The sequence below is a fragment of the Diprion similis genome, chromosome 4 (assembly GCF_021155765.1).
Source record: "Diprion similis isolate iyDipSimi1 chromosome 4, iyDipSimi1.1, whole genome shotgun sequence".
Classification (NCBI taxonomy): Eukaryota; Metazoa; Arthropoda; class Insecta; order Hymenoptera; family Diprionidae; genus Diprion; species Diprion similis.
In genome coordinates, this window is record NC_060108.1 from 11,338,546 (window position 1) to 11,360,851 (window position 22,306).

General features: G+C 37.1%; 2 protein-coding genes across 2 annotated transcripts; both read left to right on the top strand.

Annotated features, from left to right (window-relative positions):
* Positions 1–6,420: 6,420 nt before the first annotated feature.
* Positions 6,421–10,906, top strand: LOC124405263 (homeobox protein aristaless-like 3). The gene is made up of 4 exons (XM_046880013.1): positions 6,421–6,683; positions 7,901–8,035; positions 9,399–9,664; positions 10,502–10,906. Exons 1-4 carry the CDS (start codon positions 6,606–6,608, stop codon positions 10,785–10,787), a joined length of 765 nt encoding a protein of 254 aa, XP_046735969.1. The 5' UTR covers positions 6,421–6,605; the 3' UTR covers positions 10,788–10,906.
* Positions 10,907–15,380: 4,474 nt separating this feature from the next.
* On the top strand, positions 15,381–21,835 carry LOC124405581 (chitooligosaccharidolytic beta-N-acetylglucosaminidase). Its single transcript, XM_046880607.1, has 8 exons — positions 15,381–15,623; positions 16,708–16,857; positions 17,282–17,474; positions 18,137–18,380; positions 18,787–19,111; positions 19,705–20,032; positions 20,121–20,528; positions 21,287–21,835. The coding sequence occupies exons 1-8, from the start codon at positions 15,550–15,552 to the stop codon at positions 21,530–21,532; spliced, it is 1,968 nt and encodes a 655-aa protein (XP_046736563.1). The 5' UTR covers positions 15,381–15,549; the 3' UTR covers positions 21,533–21,835.
* The last annotated feature ends 471 nt before the right edge of the window (positions 21,836–22,306 follow it).

Below are 22,306 nucleotides of genomic sequence, written 5' to 3' on the forward strand. Positions count from 1 at the left end.
GTTTGTTAATATTCATATTCACAGGTCACTCGAAATCGTATGAAGTACACTAAATTAAAAATTGAAAAAATCTTGAGCGACGTCTATAAATTGATATATCGAGTTGAAATTTTCAGAATATGTTCAATTTCAAACGCGGAAAATAATAAAAAAACGAGAAAAAAAAACAAAAATTTTTTTTCGAAGGTTCAAGCGTTACGTATCAAATCGTAACGTTAACAAATCGCCTTCAACCAAGTACAAAATGATCTATTAACATACTTAATAAGAATAACACCGTTGATGTTGAACCAATTTCTTATTTTATACAAAAAAAATTTAAAAAAAAAACAAGCTTTTGGCGAGAATTGAGATGGAAATCATAACGAATATACTTTTGGTCCGAGTTTGCCATTGTCGAGGAAGGTCGCATTCAGCGAGGAGCGTGCACTGCTTGTTAATCAATTTTTCATTTCTTACCCTTTGCGGGTCGGCTGCACCCGTAGGAAGGGAGTTATGATCCAGTTCTAAAAGCTTGGGCGAAACTTCCCACAATGCAATTACAGAATATTATTCATGCCCGTTGATGGATCGCGGGATGAAATATGGGTGCGGAGTCAATCACGCTCGCGACGGGGGAAACAATGATCCACCCCCCCCCCCCCCCCCCCCCCCCCCGCCCCTCTTTGAAAAACCTGATGCAAAACCCTTTTCGAGGATTGCATGACTGCCTGCACGGTCTGTGCGCAGCTATGGGGTAAAAATTGATTCGAATCAGGACAATATCCTGTCCTCTGTAGGGCAGTCCTCCCTTGTAAGCCACACGTCTTCTGGTAATTGATTTGTTTCATTGAACATTTTCTTCCCCTTTGGTTCTTCTGCCCTTCGCTTTTTGTTTATTTGTCTTTAGATCTCTGCCTTTCGGTTTGTGATTTGTTTTATAGCGATTGTGAGTGGAATTTTTATTAGATCGAGTCGAATTAAAATATTATTGAATCGAATTTTAAGATGTTAGATTAATTTGACTAGCTGCAGGAAGAGTTTTTGTAACTTGAAAAATTCGAAATATTTAAATCGTTGGAATGTTTCTAGGAGTTTTAATAATTTACGACTTGAATTGTTCTTTTTTAGGTTTTTAGAGTACTTATAAATAGTCGAATTAAAGTCGTGATTATGAAAATTCTTTTTAACGGGTATAAAGATTCAAATGTTTGCAGCTCAAATCAAAACAATTGATGAATGCTTTTCTTTATATGTATATCTAATTTTGAGATGCTCAATTTCGTTCATAAAATTTTGAAAATATCGTTGAAGAATTATTGACGGTATGTCTATTAAAATTCCGTCCCCGAAATCAGTAGACTCAAAAAAATAAATTACAAATTCCCAATCAGACAATAAAAAGTATAACAAAGTTAATAACTATTCACACAACGGTAATACCATTCTTTCCTGCATAAAAATCTCATTAAATATTGACTTTATATAAGATGTTAAAAACTTTTTTGATTCCTAAATTCTCCGTATTGTTCCGAATTTGAGTCACGTGATGCTGCTTTCGGTAATCGGTATGATAAAGCCACACTTCTTAAAGTTGAAAATTCATTTATTAGCTATAATAATAATAATAATAATAATAATAATAATAATAATAATGAGTGAAATTTGAACTGGCATTTGATACAGTCTTCGAAGTAAGCATCCATTGTTGTACGACTTGTTGGTGGGCGGGACAAGTCTAAGGCAAAATACATAATGCGTCGACGTGCTCAGGCGCCCCGTCAGAAGATGGGGTGAATTAATAAGCCCTGAAGTACGGGGTGGAAAGGGGCGGCAACTTTGTTACCGTCCAATGAATGCAATGGCCGTCCACATGGGTGTTTGCCTCGCCTGTATATCTGGTGCAACAATACCCAAAACTGTCGTGGCACCATGACGGATTTCGAAAGCCAATAAACATTATAAAAAATACGTGAACAAAATTTTTGTATATATCGAATAAAATTTATCTCAGATTTTTGTTTAAATGTATTTTTTACGGTATCAGATGTTACCTTACTTCTATCGCAGTTATGTCAAAATAGAATTAAACGGGAAACGAGTCTTCGGTTTTATTTTAATCAAAACATTGATGAATAATAAATATATTCACGTGCGATTCTAGCTGATGGAAAAATATTTCTTAACTAAACTAATTATTATCAGCATGGAGCAGGTGAATTTTTTTTTTTATGTTTTCTTCCACGGATAAGTTGTTTTTCATTGTTTATTTATTTATGCGATTGTCCAAACAGCGTTAATACGTGTATAATTGTTATTAAAGTCTCAGTCCAACATTTCATTCTCATAACGTAATTATTATTTGATTTTTATATATAAATTTGCTTAATATTTTTCAAAGAAGAATTAATTACGGAAATGATAAGTTTAATTTTTTATTCTAATATATTTATTTTTCTAAGAATGTCACTTAAATTTCGTTTGGTTGCCAAACTAGTCTAGATCGGTTTATACCTAGCTAGGTTGTGTCGGTTTGATTTTTTGTTGTTAATTTTCATAATGTTACTTTTTTTTTTAAGTCAAGTTAAGTTTCAAATTACTTCCGTCAAGTTTGAGTGGTTCAGAAACTTTTTTTTTTTTATTTATTTATTTAATACACAAAAAATCTATTTCAAGACCAATTCACATAGTTTTGCAGTTATTGAAAATTTTTCAACCCGTTCAACAGCAGCGAAATCTTAGATTCTCAGTCAAGAAACCCAGACTCGAAGAACGATTTTAGGAGCGTTCATTTTGTTCGTATCAAAAGTAAAAAAAAAAACAAAAGAGAATATTTGCCTGTAAAAAATTATTGAAGTTCTGTACTCGAAAAAAATTGATAAAAATAACAAATTACAATTTTAAAAGTAACAAAATTTGATAAAGACTGTACTATATTTGAAAGGTTATTTTTTCAGCTTTAAAAAACTTTCCAGGCATTTGAAAATTATTAAACAAGTACGGAGTTATGAAAATCCATGAGAAATTTTTTTATTCGTGTACAACTTAAACAGGAAAGTAAAAAAAGTTTCGGAACCACTTAACCTTGACATACGAAATATTTCGAGTGAAACATCCGTTCGAAACGTAACAGAAAATTTTTTTTAATTTATTTTAGTTTTAGTTACACCCCAAATTATTTACCCATTAAATGCTGTATACACATGAGTTGTATTAAACTAATGACAAATTCCATGAAAGCGAACTTATTGTTAGATCAGCACATATTTATATGTTCAAAATACATATTCATTCACTTATTTAAGAAAGAATCTTGATATTTATTGGAATATTTTCAGAAATTGAATAAAAACTTGCATCAAGCCGTTCAGGATTTATCCCAATCCGCTCAATCTCAAATATTTGTTTTCATTATTATTTTGGTATCCTGTTTCTTCCTTCGTTCCATCAGTGCGTAAAAAATGGATCGAGAATAATTATGTGCCCGGAACATTCAGCATTCTGTAGAACGGTTTTCATTGAACAGAGTAAAAAGGAAAATACGAAGGGATAATATTTTTCTCCCTCAAGGATAAATTTTAGTCGATTATTGAATATTCTCTCTTCGTCGTACTTATTGTTATACGGAGACGTTACAAGTAATTTCTTGAACAAGCATCGAAATACTCGATGTAGGTCTGACGTACTCTATTCAAACTCCAAAATTAATCGTAATACATTATATTTGAAAGAATGTTTGGTTCTATTTCAATTTTACTTAATAAGATTCTATCACTATTTCCATTCATTACGATTGTAAGGTTAGCAATAATGGATGTTATTCCAAAAACAACTTTTGTAAACCTCTCGTTTTATTTCCCATTCCGTGTTGTTTTTTTATTTTTTTTTTTTGCATTGTTCTCTCGTCGCGGAGTGAAAACGTAGGTTTATAAAACAGAAGCGAAGTAACATCGAATTTTCAAAAATGTAAAAATCCACTTCGCGAAGTCTCAAAATACAGAAAAAAAGTCCGAATGTAACAATCTCAAAGCATAAAAATATGAAACAAAAAAATTGTAAAAATTCTGCTTTTCTCTAGTCTGACATTGTTGCGTTTGAATTTATCTCATCCACGTTTTGACTTTCTAAATCTTTGCTATTCCGACCCTTCTACACCATCACCCCCGCGCTTCGTCTCGGTAGAATGGATCCAGTGGAAAGAAACGATCTTCAAGTCGAACCGTGAAGTAGAAGAGCGTCGCGGCGTCGTAGGCGTTGGACGCAGTGGAAACGGACTCGTATAGCCAGCCGGAAAGTAGTGGCGCCTCTTTCTCGTTTCTGGTCTCGGGTGCAGACTCTCAGACAGAGGGAGAAAGAGAGACGGAAGAAGCGTGGCGAGGGGGGGAGGCACGGAGGCAGAGGCAGAGGCACACAGCCTCCAGCTATGTAATTCATTACTAAAGCAATCTCACCCTGGCGCCCCCAACCACGCCGTTTTCCCCCGCGCTCGTCAACCTCACCCTGCACCACGTTATAATATAAAACCCCCGAATAGAATAGGCGGACTGACAACAAAACAAAATGAAACACAAAAGCGTGTTTCCATAATTAAAAAGATTGCGCGTGTACCCTTGTATTCGTCTGCACCGCGCAACGACCAACCCTCTAAACTGTGTCCGTATGTACGCAGATATTTTTCGTATCCGGGTAAGTGGATGAATATTTTGGTCATCGGAGAGGAAAGAATTAAAAAAAACTTTATTTGTTGAAGAATTTCGCGACCATTTGAGGTAAAACGAAGCCTTCGATGTTTTGACGACTTTTTTTTAAGAAGCTCCCCAAAAATCGTTTATCGGGAATATCGTAATCGATAACAAGTTTTTGTACTTGTGCCAGCGATCAAATTGGCGGGAAAAATTATAATCTACAATTATTTCATGATTCGAAATTACGATCTGGGTAATCGTTTGGAAAATTTTATTTAAGAAAGGAGAGGGTGATACTCGTCACTTAGGGTTGAAACAATCACAAGAACTGCATATAATGCACGTCGTGATTTTTTGCGATTAGGTTTTCCTCGGTTTCGACTTTATTTTGAATTCTTATTGACCGCATTTTTTTCAACTCGAGGGAATATCAACTAGCTGGAAAAGAAAGTTGAGTTGTTTGTTTAAACTCGACTAGAACGAGAAACCCAAGCAATATCTTTTCTGTCTCTTCGTTATTCTGGAATAATTGCAAATTCATCGCTTTCGTCAGCAAATGTCAAAAATTATAATTTGTGTATTAGTTTGTTACAAATATTGACCACATTTTTATGCTCAAGTGTATCATAATTAGAATTGAGAGAGTCACATCATATGCCTAAAGCAATCAAATTTTCTGACCATTTGTGCTATAATTTTTTTTTTTTTTGCTACGTAATGCTAACGAAAACGAAAATTTTTCTAGTACACTCGAAAAATTATTCACAAATACTTATTGAGTTAACGGTGAACAAATTAGTATAAAATCAAGAAAAAGTTGTTGATATCGTTTCTTTTTTTTCTCAAAAATCTTTTTTTTCACACGATATCATCTTGCTTTTAATCGAGAATAGATTAGCGTTTTGAAAAAACTGTTGAACTAAAACAAGGTGACGACAATAATTATTATTGTAAGAAAAAATTACACCGAATTCCAATTTAAGAATGAACATACAGAAGTGTTGCAAGTGAAATAAATAACCTCACTTGCGGGTAACAGAAACTCAAAAACAGTATTTTGGCTCAATAGACGTTAAACAGAAAAATAAATTCAATCCTACAGTAACAAAGAAAAAAAAAAAGAAAGAAAAAGGCAAGTATGTTTGATAATTGCAAAAAAAAGATGGAGAAAAAACGAAGTCCACCAAAACACTTCGATTTTTAATCGTATTGAAGTTAGTAACGTTATCGTAACAATTCATGCTGAGAAAAAAAACTGTTATTTCGCGATTTTTTATTTTTCTGAAATTCAGTACACAGTAATAAAACAAAACACACTGATATTTCGAAATCTTAGTAAGGCTTCAAAATCGTAGTAAAATCATTTTTTTAATGTTTCATTACTATAACCTTACTAACTTCAACCTCATATTTTTCAAAATCAATCAAAATTTCCTCGGATATGTTTCGCGGAAAACATGCAGATTGGACTTTGCACCCAGTTTTCCACAAAACCAAATTCCGTCCATTTGATATATAGATAAATTCAGTAAACAAGCGACAGCAGACTGTAGCCGGATAAAATGCTTGTGACAGCCAATGATTTTGTCAGTAAATCCGGGAAATCTATTTATTCGATGCGGTTTGCGGCGGCGGAAGTTTTTCCGTCAAGCAGAGGGTGTTTCCCGCAGCGATTGGAGCTCCGCCCATCGAAACCTCGGCCAATGAGCGGCCCTGTTTCTCAGCCACCCTCGACCACCCTCGATTATTCGCAGAGGGTTTCCAACCCTTGGATCCACCGCGATACTCAGAGATTCCGCTCGCAGTCTTCAGTCAGCTTCGTTCACCAGACGACAAGTCGTTCGCCACTTTCCATCCGTCTCATCAACGGCGGGAAAACCAAACTTTCATCGTCGTCCGACGCCAGGCCAAGTCACGGACGATTTCATCCCTCGGACAGCCATGGCGGGTCCTTATCTTTCGCCTCTGGGACCCCAGGCGGACCTTCTAACCGAATATATGTTCGGCCGTCGCCGACAGGTCAGTGTGAATTCCGTTTAAATCAGTTCAAAGCGTTTCGTTATTTCGATTTTTAATGGTGATTGAATCTCCTGTGAATGAAAACGTGTCAACATAGGCTCGTCTTCATCTCCACCAATTCGAATTGAACCGGAAATCAGTTTCGCGTGACACACGGAGATCAATGCGAATAAATTCACTTGTCGTTTCAAATGTGTATCCATGGATTTTGTTTCTTCTAATTTTTTTTTTTTTTGCTCAAATTGTAACACAGATTCATTTCGATCCAATCTTTAATATACAACTTCGACTTTACCCATCACGATCAGTCGATGTTATTTTTTTTTTTTTCTTTTCTTTCACAAACTGAAATTCAGCTGGAATAAAGAGTGAAGTTATTTGGAATAATTCAATTTTAATCCATTCGTTACTTTTCGGATATACCGTTACCATTTAAATCTATGAATCATTTGAATCCATAAAAAGCATTAGCATACATATTCAATCCGTGTGGAAAGATTCTGACTATTTTCGTGGATGGAAATTTGTTTCTTTGAACACTATGAGATCTATACTCGAATTATAATTATCTCTACTCGATTCTAAAACTGAGACCTTAACAATACCTGACAATCCAACGTGATCTCGGCCACTTATCGGTATGGAAAACGATTCGACTAGTCTTCCAATTTATTGTGTTTAATATGTGTCAAAACTGAGGTGAATATAATTCTTCTATACAAGGTGTAGAATGCATATGGAAACGGAGATTCGCGATATGAAACAAATAACTTGCGGAAACTGGCTGTAATTGTGAATTCAGGACGATCATGGTAAAATGGTTCTTACCATTCTGTGTAATTCACGATCAGTAAGTAAGGCTTGGCTTAGATTTTTCTATGCGACTAGTTTTGGTTGTTTTGCCAGATAAAACGATTTACACATATTCATGGGTTTTGATCTCTTGGTTTTAGTGTCAATTTTGCCATCAGACAAAAAGTATTCAACGAAAAATCATTTCTGTTAGAAATCAAAATAAGAGAAGTGTTCTAAAATATTACAATGACCTAAAAAATTATAAACTGTCGGCCATTTCTCTGCGACTCGAACAATAAAAATTTTGAAGTTTTCCAAGTTTCGTTTTACTCGTGAATTACAGCGAGGGTAAATTTTCATCAAACTCATCTCTCACTGCATTTGGAAATCGGAATTGAGTCCTTTTTTTCTTTCATACGCAGAGACGGAACCGCACCACATTCACCCCCCAGCAGCTTCAGGAGTTGGAGTCACTTTTCCAAAAAACTCACTACCCGGACGTATTCCTTCGGGAGGAAGTAGCACTCAGGATTGCTTTATCCGAAGCACGTGTTCAGGTAAAACGATTTTGACAATCTTACATCTATTTATAGTTCATCTTTGTTCGTTACTGTGTCAATATACTCTGTCTTCTGACTTGAAAATCATTTGCATCGGATCATAATTTTTATCAGATTCCTATCTCTCAAAAACCCCAGATATCTATTCATGAAATTCGGTTTCGGTTAATCTCGTACTTGTCATTATCTATACTAAGAAGCAACCGATTCCGAATGCGGAAAATAATTGAACTCTAATAACAGTTGGTGAGAACATATTGCGGTAATATTTTCGTCTACAACACAGGAGAACCAACTAAATACAAATCTTGCAAAGTGGTAAACTAAAATCATACCTCTACGATCCGAGTAGAAAGTTGATCAGGTTGAAATAAAGCGTGCCTCATTAAAACACACCTGACGTGGCCCTTGTCAAGCCGTGCCTGATGAGGTCCTCGTCAGGTTGGCATCAGGCATCCCATACTGAGAGATCCCTTACGTAAGGCATGCCTGATGTGGCCCTGAGCAGGGCCAAGTCAGGCAAACTCTACTACGACGCACCTGATCTGACCCTGACTAAACCTGACACATCGCAAGTACCACGTGTAGGCACCAGGTGACATCGAAGTCCTTGACGTTCTCAGGATAAAAGTGTCAGATGGCTTGTAATAAAGTGTCGCCATCTATCTGTAAAATCGTACGAAATATCATTTCGCAGTTTATTGTTTTTGCGAATGTTTGCCTACAGATAGGTATAAGCTACTCATTTTTAGTAGCCTTCGCTTTACATTTATATAAAACTAAGCAATTTGTTACGTTACTTCGAAAATCAATAAATCCGAAGAATCGTTGCTCGAGTCTGATCAGCTAGTGCTTTACTTAACCTGTCCTGATAAACGCTTGATAAGACCCTGATCCAGTTTCAATCAACGCCTGATCGGAGTCTGACCACCGTACCTCAACACAAGCCTAGTCAGTTCATTCTAAAATGGCACGATACGTTTCTGGTCAGGCCCTGATCAGGTAGACTGATGAATAAATGGTAAGGCTCGTAGATGACTCCAAGCAGTCATCAGTAATCAGTTACTTATGAAGAAAAGTTTGCCCAGCCTCCTTACATCACTTCATCGACCATATTTGAGATCTACTCAAACTAAGAAATTCGAATCACCTACATAATTTCCATAAGTTATGTGTGACAGCAGACGACAAAGTCCGCGCATGAGCAATTGATCATTCAATTTGCTAAGTTTCAGCGCCTCCTTTCAGTACACCAAAACTTAGATAGAGTCTGAATATGTTTATGAAACGTAATCATATTTTTTTCACACCAATGTACACATCAAAATTTGACTTCAATTGCAATTCCTCATCCATTCAGGTCTGGTTCCAAAACAGACGAGCGAAATGGCGGAAGCAGGCTCGACTCCAACTGCTTCAAGATGCCTGGCGAATGCGTTGCCTTGGTCTGGGTAGCGCTGGACCCCTTTTACTGCGACCACCGCAGACCGGCGTCGAGCATCCCGACGCCTCGCCGCCGCCGCCGTCACTTCCTCCGGGGCAGATGACCCCATCAAATGACAAGGGGATCGAAGGGGGCAACTCACTCTCGATCTGCAAGGATTACCGGGTTCTTTCACCGCACGGGTGAGAGTCGAATAGCTATTTATGTGGCATGCCCGTAAACCGCCTGTTTTTTTGGCAAGGATAAAGATTTCAGGACGAGCCGGAAGCGAGCCGGAAGCAAGTACTGGAATTATCTGAGCCAAAAAACGGTTTACGGGCATGCCACATACAATATTTTTTACGGTATGGGCATTGAAAAGCAAAACGAAGAGTGAGGTTATGTCGCGATCTCTTCGACGAAGCTACTTTATTCGGCAGTTTGGGATGCGCACTTCGAACTGCGCATCAAAACTGCGGAATAAAGACTTTATTCCGCAACTTTGTTCGCTGCCGTATAAAGCGTCACTTTACGGAGTGAAAACTACCACAAAAAGTGGACTTTTCAATGCACGTGCCGTAAAAAGTATTTTTCTGACAGTCTTCAAAACGTTTCTTTACCACCCATGAAAATTTTGCCAAAATTCTAAAATTCTATACAAAAAAAGTATCCTCGACAAATTTTCATTAGAACCAGTTCATGCGAAAAAAACCTAATTATATCGCAGTCGAAGGAACTCCTTCCCAATTAGAATTACACACGTGGTATTTTGAAATATGCATAACTTCAACACAAGGGTCCTAAATTTTTCAGAAATTTTCGCAGTGGTTTCATGATTTCTGGAGAATTCTATCGCTCTCTTTTAGTACCAAATTCTTTCATCAGCCCATTCGTCGAATTGATTTTCTCGGTTAAAAAAATGTTGACTCATTGGTTAGAGACATCTTCTAATGTACCTACTGAGAATGAATTCATCTCTTGAGCCAATGTAAACATAATTATCCTCCTAAATCGTTTCTTTTCCTTCGTTTTTCACACAGTTATCCAGTGGCCTGTGACAAATCGCCAGAAAGAATGAGATGCGGCTGCAATTCGCCGCCGAGAAGATCCGTCAGCCCTGTTTCCAGCGGCGCTGGGATCGGCGAGAGACCTCAGGAAGCCGAGATGGACTTGACAGTGAAAGGGTCTCATCCCCAGCCTCACCCCCATCCAGCGCTATTTCACCACCACCTCTCTGCGGTAAATCAGCCCCAAAATGTCGGTCCTGTGACTCAGCCCATTGACGAACCTCTCGACGTTACTCTCAGCAACAAGAAGAATAATTAGACATGAAGTGCGGTCTGTAGGGTAGAAATGTGTCGAGAAGAGAAGTTTAAAGATACAGTTTAAGTTGAGTGAGGTAACTTTGGTCAAAATAACTGACCTGCAAAGTGAAAAAACATTTCAACTACACTAAACATTTAACTACTCCGTTGGTAGCAATTTTAAAGAAGTCGAAGTATTTTTAAATCTTCCCAACGTCAAGTATTCTTAGAACTCAATTCATCCAATTTCGATCACTATGACGGATCAAATGCCAACTATTTGTTCAGCTACTGAATTTATTTGTTAAAATTATCAAGGATAGCCTTATGCTTCTTGGAATAACTGGTGATTTGATGAAAAATCAGTTTTACATTATGTATAAAAAATTTGTTTCTATGGCTGTGCATTGAAAAGTCCACTTTTTGTGGCAGTTTTCGTTCCGTAAAGTGACGCTCTATACGGCAGCGAACAAAGTTGCGGAATAAAGTCTTTATTCCGCAGTTTTGATGCGCAGTTCGAAGTGCGCATCCCAAACTGCCGAATAAAGTAGCTTCGTCGAACAGATCGCGACATAACCTCACTCTTCGTTTTGCTTTTCAATGCCCATACCGTAAAAGATATTGTATGTGGCATGCCCGTAAACCGTTTTTTGGCTCGGATAATTTCAGTACTCGCTTCCGGCTCGCTTCCGGCTCGCCTTCAGCTCGTCCTGAAATCTTTATCCTTGCCAAAAAAACAGGCGGTTTATGGGCACGCCACATAAATAGCTATTATGGAAGAGTGAAACTAGCTACCATCTATCGAAATTCAACCTACGATTCCTTTGTGGGGTTAAAAAAACTTGCTGTTAAATAATGTGATCCCTGTAAAGCTGGCGATACTTTGAATTTATTTTTTCAAGTTTAAATCTTTTGTTATTTTGGATGGGATAACTTTAATTGCACTCTTTGTATTTTGATCGTATAAATTATTGATTTTATTCTTTTTGAACCTAAAAATAACGGCAAAAATCTTCAACTACGGATCTATATCTGCTGGAATTGCATAGACTTTGATAAGTACATCGAAATATTGGTCAAGTGATATGGTTATATATATATATATATATATATACATAGAAACGTGAAGTTTTTAACATGAGTTCGTTACGAAGGCTCCATGATGAAAATTAGAAATATGTATGACATTGTAAATAATTATAATAGGTGTATATACCATATACAATATACTGCATATGCACAGATATAAAACATATACGTAAATTTACCCCGTAAAAAAAAAAAAATGACTTCAGTTTAACATGCTATATTCAATCGTGATACAACACGAGATGACCCAATCGTACGTGAAGACTTAATTTAAAAAAAATCAACACATTCTTCAATACGGTGAACGGTAAGTTGAGGGGAAGCAGTATAACAACCCTAAGGGTACATAAAAAAGAATTCAGTCATGTTGCGATTTTATTTTCTCAGAAACTCAAAAACTTTAACTTTATACTTCAGCTTATCCGTTACGAAATGATTACATGTATAAAAGTGTATAAATAAACCTTCTCAAGCAGAATGAGTTGGTTGTTTTAATTCCTAAGGTTCCAAGTTGGTCGTTCCAAATCTGTTTAAAAGTTGATCAAGAGATTATTGTTAAATTCAGACTGCATTTACAGAAGATTCGGAACAAAAAAATGTAATCCCTTCCTCTGCAAAATGGTGACGAATATTACGAGACCTCTTACGAAAAGTAGCATGTTTCAAATTTTTTACAAAAACTAGCGCGTTTCAGGTGTTGCGGCAAAAACTATCGATTCACGATTGGTGCAATAAAGAGTTTTTGAAGATTTGTGCGGTGTACGATATTCGAAATTGAAGTAAAACGAATATAGAGTTTAGTTCACAGTGTTACTGAGAATAATAATAAGGTTCTAAGTACGCGCTAAGCCAATTTTTGTCTCAATAATTTCAAAAATTGGTAATGATTTTCAAGGTAGTGTTGACGAGGACGCATGATCGTTAGGGTGGCCCAAAAAAAATTAATTGTAGTATAAATATGAGAGTTCTGGCGCACAATGGCGGCGTTCCGCGGGGCGTGGGGGGGGGGGGGGGGGGGGGGATCCTGCCGGGTCTTGTTCGACGGCGGGAAGTTCTAAGTTAGATAACGCTAGACCACTTGACAAAATTCCTGGAAATGCGGCCTTTCGGGTAATGCCGATAATGAATGCGGTGGGTTGTAATGTAAATAAATCTGTAAATACTAAATTTTATCATAAATGCCGGATGCAGTTGTTGAAATAAATCTGTCACGCATGCGAAATTTTAAAAAAAGTTATTTAAAAATACAAGATGTCGGTTACGGGACGATGGTGGGAGGAGCATGTCAAGTTTCAAAATAACAATTAGATACACTGAACAGGTATTAAAACAAATAGTATTTTTTTTTGGCCCATCCTAAGGATTATATCTCACGTTTTAACACCCAACTTTAACTTCAACTTCATTTGCAAATTCATTTTTGCTCATTAAATCGATATTTATTCCTTTAGCCCAAATAGATATAAGTAATCACGATTTTATGATTTCAGATAATTTCAAATAATTCCATAACTCTTCCACATACCTATCATACAATTGCAAAAGTACTTTTAGATAAATTCAATTTGATTTGATTTAGATTGTAAACTTCTTTTACTTATTTCAGATATTCATTCATTCGCAAAGTCAGGTAAACCGGCTGTTTCAGAAGTGAACAGCATCTCGTATAGAATCACGAATCACTGAGAAACGACGACAATTTATAATTCATGCATTGGTGGTCAGAGTCATACTTGTACGATGAGTAGCAATTTTTCCATGCACATAAACCTAATCGTGGCCTTAACCCGTTACCTTTCGCGAGTGCATAATCACGCAGCAAATTGCAACGTGCAATCCGGGCGCTGATAAACCGGCTGTGCGTAACTTTCGCAAATCTACAGTTTATGAGTAAAGGCATGCAGGTGCATCCGCAGCCGGTGAAACCAGTTTCAGTATAACTTTGCTTTGCACCATTGCATAATTGATTCTGAAGGTCAACGTCATTTGCCTACTCGCGATCAAGAGCATTCCAAAATCTACCTGCAAACATTATTGCATTCGTTTGTAGCCTCTCAAATATCGATTGTTAGATAATTCGCAATCAGGTGTGTGCAATAGTCAGTTTATATTCGTATTCAGACATTCTCGAGATGAATTTTATTTCTCAGCTCTGTAGTGAGCTTCAAAATAATGTTGCTGGTATATTAAATGAACGCAGTTCTGTTGAGACAGATGTTTACAATATTCAAGTGATAAATGATACAAAGCGATTAAGTTTCATTAAAAAACGATTCCTATCGCTCAATTTTTTTAAGTAATCTTTACCCTGCCAATAATAGAATAACTAATATTTTTTCTAGTTTTTTATCAACAGACACAAATAAAAAAACGCTTTTGCTGTTCGGCGGAAATTCATTTTTTAAACAGAAAAAAATTTGCATTCGGCATTGTGAGAAAATAAGTATTAAAAAATGTTGTTGGTGCGCATAATAAACCGGTTTATATATATATATATAAATATATATTATGCACATTATCATCGTTCAACTTGACCTTTGCAACAACTTTTCATTTATCGTTTATTCGTAGCTACGTCGAGCCGAGATAAATTGGTAAACAAACGAAAGTAACAGTGCAGAATTTCGATGGAGCCTTGCAGAATCTTCAGCGGAATATCCTTTGTTGCTGTACATGATAATGATTTGTTTTATCAAACAATTTGCAATATTTTAACTCTAAAATAACAAAACTTATATCGTGACTAGTAACTATTCAGAGTGTAATGCACGCGTCAAAAACGCTTCAACGATTCGAATTTGCACGGCTGATACACGCTGCTCATGCTTGAGCACGAATCGCAAATTGTAATTATATACACGAAACGACACCAAATCGACCATTTTTAAACGGTACGAGATGAAATCATCCACCTGTGTACGATTAATCCTGTATATTATCTCCAAGCATTTATTCATACCATCACGTTTGGTGATCACGTTTGTCCCAATTACACGTCGCCATAAATTTAACAGTGAATATCAAAGCCACAAAGTCGTTTGTAATGTATGAATAGATTATTTTCCTGTCTTAAAAAATTTCAACACCGAGCAATGTGATGAAGAATTATTTAAAAAATTTCCTCAAACGTATATCAACGTCAGAAAATTACATTTTAAAATTCAATGAATTACCTTTTCAAAAAGTTTATACATTTGTCAGTTTAAAATTTAAAATACTCTGGAAAATACTTGCAAAGAATTTTGTAAGTGACAAGACATATTTCAATCATAATCTCATAATTTTTTATAAATAATGGCACTCCGTTTACGATCAGCCGTGACTTCCTCCGAGGTTAACGATCTTGCATTCGAAGTCGGCGAAGTCCCTCGTCAGCGAGGAAACAACGTTATTCACACACCCCGCAGCCCACAGCACAACGTCCATGTGTGTGTGATACACACGCACGTGACACGACCAGCTGGTATTTAAAAGTTGATTACCCTACGTGAAACGGTCTTCGCATGCAGTCGTGCTCGGCGAGCGAACATCGTTGGTCGATGGTCTTGATCCGAAATCCGCGATAACGTGTTGGACTTGAACACTAGATATATGCACCTTTGAATTTCAAGTAGAAATAGCTGTACGTGATCCTCACGTGCGTGTCGTGCCAACGATAAGTCTTTGTCTTATCGGCTGACCGACTTTAGATGTGAATGTACGTACATCGTTTCTATACATTCCCAGATTCGTTTGACGACAACTGTATTAACGATCGTGCTGCTGTCCGGTGAGTTGTGACACTCGGAATATATTTTTTGTAACGCATTCACGATTTTCGAATTTTTTTTTTTTTTTTTTTTTTCTATCCATTAAGGGGGGGTAAAGTGATCGTTTTTAAACCGGCGGGAAAATTAAAAATTCAAAACGTTCGTTCAAACTATTTTTCAATATTTTCAAGAAAATTATTAATTGATTGGATAAAGTACGTTTGTGTACTTATAACGTGATGTTTGAAATTGTGAAGCAAAAAAAAAAATAGTGTGCGTCAAGGGCTTAGCTGGCTTTTTAACTTAGTCGTCCTCGGATTGCACTGCAATTTCTACACTCGGTTTAAAAAAGCACGCTTTACGCTCTTGGTACGAAAATGACTTATATTGATATTATTTTTTCCTCTAGTGACGATTTATATACGCGGATATTAGTGTGTCAGTTAGGAGAAAAGAAAATTACGCGTGTAAACCGAGATGTGCATTTTACTGGTGTGTGTGTGTGTTTATGTAACGAGTGTAGTCAAGTGAAACATCGACGGTTGTGGATTAAATGTGTTAACACAAGTGGATCGGTTTCGTGTTGAAAACAATAACTGTTAATGGGGAACATTATTTTGTTCCGAAGTATTAACAAGACGTTTTTAAGTCAATTTCACGCTTCGTATATAGATATCTTTAGTTCTCTGGAATTACATGTTAAAGCGTAACTTTTATAGTTATTTGAACATTTTTTTTTAGGAACGAGCATCACGTTTTATTTTCAGTCCCAGAACACTGTTAAATAAATTTGTTCTGATAAGCATTCGATCCATTATCAATTGGAACTGTATTTTCTTTGTATATATAGTTAACAACTTATACAATTTGTTATATTAATACTGAACTTCGTTCACCGGGAATTTGGAGATTTGTTCTTTTCAACACACCTCAATCGAGATGTCTAAAATATATAGCATCGCTGATACAATAACTTTTGGACAATTCTGTACAAAAATGTTATAATATTTAAGTGGAAATGAAACGTTTTTCTGCGCACACAAAACAAGATTGTTAAACGACAAAAAAGGAGCTGATATTAAACATCACTTAATTTTCTTCCAGACGTTTTATTCTTCGGATTTTTTCTCACGCACTGTTCTTAATTACTGTGTTGTGTGTACACAAGCTTAAGGGCAACAAAATGAGGGACTTATTCTATTGCATTTTGGTGACAGTTTCACTAATTCAAGTAAACGCACGGGTGCAGCAAACGTAAGTACTGATAATATGCATTTGAATCTTTTTCTTCGTTTATATACCTCTAATCTGTACTTTTTTTTTAATGGAATACGAATATTGATAATTTCCTGTAACTTTACTTGTTCGCAAATATTTGAATGCTTCATATGGAGGGTCTCAGTAACAATAAATGCTTTATAAACTCTACCAGAGTCAAACAGGTTTTCGTGAACAATAGTTTTTTTTTTTTTTTTTTAATTATTCCAACGCAGCCTTAAATCGTTTGAGTGCACAGAATCGTTAACAGACATAACAATGGGCAAAACAAGTAGCAAAAAATTGTCCGTACTCACTAGCTCGTCGAGGTCATGTTGTACCTATAACGTTATTGTACAACATGACCGAATCAATCGCATGAGTGAATCACAATAAAGATTAACGCATTGCAAACTTTCAGATTCTATCGGTCGTACAAATGCCAGGATCATAAATGCTCCAGGACTCTACGTCCGCTTGCGGAACCTCCGCGTATTGGGAATTCTTTGGAAATTCTCGAGGAACATTCGACTTTGGCCGCCTGCAGACTTATCTGCGATTCTTTTGCCGCCCTCTGGCCGATTCCGACAGGCGTTACCACCCTTGGGAATAAAGTGAGATGTGAAATAAAAAGTAGAGCTAAAAACTGAACAACATGATGATTATACAAATCGCGTGTGATTAACGCTGATTGAAGATTCCTTGACCTCCGATGATAGATTTTTTTGAATATGTTTTTTTCGTAGATTCGTACCTAATGCCTACCGAAATTATACTCAATTTTGTCAGCGGAAAAACCATCGTCAAGTTTTCTCAAGTATCAAACGATACTTCTAGTAATTTCTACTCAGAGGATTTTTTGTGATTTTTTTTCTGAAATATGTTGAGGCTCAAAATCCCTACATTTTTCCATTATTTATTTTTGATTTTATTTAGTTGTGTATGCAATAATTGTGAAGCTTTAATCGGAAATGAAAAAAGTTATTCGATTCCAACGAACTTGAGAGAAAATCCGATTGGATATGGAATTCCTGTTTATCTCCAATTAGACTAATTGTTTTTACGAAACTTGAACACCAAAAAGAGCTTTCCGATATTAATTTTCAACTAAATGAAACCATAATTAAACCAACATGCAATTAATCTTTTTGCCACAAACGTGCTTAATAAGATAGAAAAAATAAGATTATAGCTGCTTTAAAATTTGTGAAAGTTCAGATACAAAAATCTTTCAAGATTCACAGTTTCTGAATTATTTGGTACAATATTTGCATAGTACACGGAAATCCATCCCTCCCAATTCAAATTCGTGACCATGGCCATCCCAGAAGGAGCAAAGAGCTTTGTCAACGAAATTACCGGGATTTTTGTGGAGAACCTTCAGAGCTTTTGCAGCAGAGAATACTTAGCTAAGAATGGCACCTCGATCACGGTCGTTCTCAATGTCAATTCTTCGGACCTCACTCTTGATTGGCTTACCAATGAATCGTACTCCTTGGATTTGCACTTCGACGATTCAGGTATGTGTAAAATTTAAGTGATCGCATGAATCTAGAAATGTTTCATTCACGCAGAAATCGAGAACCAAAATGAATTATCATTCTGAAAAGCAAAACGAAGAGTGCGGTTATGTTGCGATCTCTTCGACGAAGCTACTTTATTCGGCAGTTTGGGATGCGCACTTCGAACTGCGCATCAAAACTGCGGAATAAAGACTTTATTCCGCAACTTTGTTCGCTGCCGTATAAAGCGTCACTTTACCGAACGAAAACAGCCACAAAAAGTGAACTTTTCAATGCCCATGCCGTAAAATAAGAATTATGAAGTAAAAAGTGGTCATTTCGTTCGACATTCTTGAATAAAATAGTGTAAAATTCTCAATTTCAACTCACTGACTCATGCATAATATCAATTAATTTGAATTAGGTACCAAAGGCATGGCCAAGCTCATAGCTCAAACTGTCTACGGACTGAGACACGGGTTAGAAACATTGCTACAACTAACAGCACCAGTTATAAAGCACGGAGGCATTCGAGCTCTGGCTATCCTCACCTCGGCGAACATAAGAGATGCTCCAGCGTTTGTGCACAGAGGACTATCGTTGGATACTTCCCGGAACTTTGTGACGGTTCCTGAAATCCTCAGAACGATCGACGGTCTTTCATCCTGCAAAATGAACGTTTTACACTGGCACGTGACCGACTCCCAGAGCTTTCCTCTCGAGATAAAACGAGTTCCTACCATGACGCAGTAAGCCTATTTGAATTTTCATTATCTAGGATTGGTTGAGGTGAACTATTTAATCAGTTTGGTTATAAGGTGATAACACCGGAAGTGGACTCCACTGTCGTGCTCTTCATAATTGTTGAGAATCAAAAGGATGAAGAATTTGGTATTAGGTACCTTATGAAACTTTGAAAGCGATTTCCTCTGAATTCACCAGAAAAAATCGTCTGGGTTTCGATCCAACAAAGTTGAAAGCACTCGAGATTTGTAGAGAAAATGCAATTCATAATACTCGAAATCTCTCAGAAATATATTCCCAAACTATTGCAAAGAAAATAAATCGTCTCATAAATAAAACAGAGTCATTGTTCTGGCTTTTCCTCAGTTGTCAATTTCATTTGAGAATGATTGAATCAAATGCTAAATGCCTCCATGATGTAACAAAAACGAGTCCTGCAGAAATAACGGTGGTTTATATATATATATATTAATTATACTAGAAGTTAAAACTTAAAATCAAATGAAACTGTCATTCAAATCCAAGATTAAGAATTAACGATGGATAATATAATATTGAATTTGACTTCAAGAGTACAGCTTTTTCCACTGACTTCCAGATACGGTGCCTACAGTCAAGCACAGATTTACACAACTGAGAACGTCAAGTTGATATTGAAATACGGGAAGGCGAGAGGCGTCAGAGTGATCCCGGAGCTTGACATGCCAGCGCACAGTGGAGCAGGATGGGAATGGGGTGAAGAAGCTGGCCTCGGTCGACTGGGAGTTTGCATAGACTCGCAGCCTTGGCAAGAGTTCTGCATTCAGCCACCCTGTGGCCAACTCAACCCGACAAACGCCAACCTCTACGGTGTCCTCCGAGAAATTTATAAGGACATTATAGAACTTTGGGGCCCCAATGAGGTCTTCCACATGGGAGGAGACGAGGTGCACTGTCCACCACATTGTCACTGCATGTTGAGACGATGGTAGTAGGTTTCCTTAGAATTCACGCCTTCTTTATGATTTTTTACAGGTTTTCATACCATGCTGGAACGCGACGAAAGAAATTACAGACGCGATGGTTAGTCGAGGCCTAGGTCAAGAGGTTCACGACTTTTTGCAGCTCTGGTCCGAATTCCAAGCATCCTTACTGAACATCGTCAACGAGGAGAGAGGCAAGGCAGGTGGTCGAAACGCAAGCACGATACTTTGGTCCTCATACCTCACCAGTCCAGAAGTGATTGAAAAATATTTGGACAAAAACCGATATGTTGTTCAAACCTGGGTCGAATCTTCGTCTCCGATACCCCACCAGCTCCTTAGTTTAGGATACCGGATCATCGTCAGCACAAAGAACACTTGGTACCTTGACCACGGCTTTTGGGGTGATACCAAGTACCACACATGGCGGGACGTATACAATAATCATATACCCAAAACGGTAAGTTTTTTATTTTCTGTCGAGGATCCTTCAAGGAGTTCTTAGCGTACAGTTTCATATACATGTAACGCATCAAGTTAACCATAGTATCAACCTCAAATTTATGTAAGTAGTGTAAGTGTAGATACTGTGAATAGACGACTCGATTACAACCTTATCTCGGGGCATTGTTCAGATAAGGTGTATCTATTTAAAGCACTTACACTTATTAGATGATGTGACACATGTAGTATCAGTGACAGACTAGCACTAGAAAAACATTGATAATTACACTGGCGTAATAATTTTATGCGTGTGTTCATTGTATACTAAAAATATGTGGTAAAATCATGAGAGATTTGAAGCCGAGGTTTAAATTTTTGGAAGAAGCAAAGGGTTGGGAAAGAATTCATATTTTTAATGGGACCTCCTCGTTGAAACTTCGATCAAAGATCGAAGATCAGAAGATCGATAGTATTTTTTAACCCAAGTGTCGTCGAGCTTTTTAATCCAGAGTGTGATTAACTTTGAAGTTAATGGGCAAAACGCAGAGACTAAGCAACCCTCGGTTGACTTTTACTGCACTTAGCGTGTGACTTCACCAAGTCTCTTGATTCTATAACCACGGTAAACCTATTTTTGAAAAACCTCGAAAACTTAAGATACCGAATATTTTTACTGATGGAGTGATAATATTTTCACTTCTACAAGCACTTGCCAGTTTTTAACTAGATTCACTGAAAGACTTATCATTAAAATGTTTCTTCTTTTATAACAAGGACAAAGTTTTGGGTGGCGAAGTAGCATCCTGGGGAGAATACGTCGATAGCAGATCTCTGGATCCAAGACTTTGGCCACGCACAGCTGCAGCCGCGGAACGACTTTGGAGCAATCCACTCTTCATGTCAACCGCCAAAGCAGAGCCCAGACTTCACGGACATAGAGACCGTCTGACGATTCGAGGTATTAATTCGGATGCCATGGCACCCGAATGGTGCGCGCAGCACGATGCACAGTGCCAGTGAAAAATGAGTACGAACTATGATGCAAATAAAGTCGATGATGAATATTGGAATCTAAAATGTGGGCGTGGCGCGAGCGAATATGGCGTCGCACTGGGCAATCAGCTGATTGTTTCAATCCCAGTTTGAGCTGAATTACACGAATATTGATTGACAGACAACTCCGTGCTAACAGTTGCACTTCTGTTATGTCATATTGATTTGGTAAAGAGTGATATATGTATATATGCGTTGTGAAATGTCTTACTATCAAATTCACTCTGGTTTGCCGTAAATCGAGTTTCTGTCGCCAGATGGCGTCTTTAAATATTCTGTATCTGTATGTATGCTGGTATCCGATTGCTCCGATCTCTGAATTATATTATAGACAAATTCTGTATTCGCAGAATTCAACCTGTGTTTACAAAATTCAATCCTTCATGTTTTTTTACAGATATATCATTGTGTCGAAATTTCTAACGAAGCCACAAAGATTAGCCTTTTCTTAACCCGCGACCGTCGATATTTTGTAGTACCCGAAGACGATGCATCCGACCATGGGTTGCCTGTCGCAAATTACTTGCTTAGGCACAATTTGTCAACTACCCTTCAAATTTGGCACACCTATGTATATACGAGTATAACTACTCTATACGTAACTTATTTCAATTTTACGTAAAGTAATTTCACCCGAAATTCGAATAGACACAAATATCATTGACTGAAAATGAGCACAATGAGTAGTGATTCGATATTTTGCTAGTAAATGCAGAAGTAGATACCATGACCCTTCTAAAA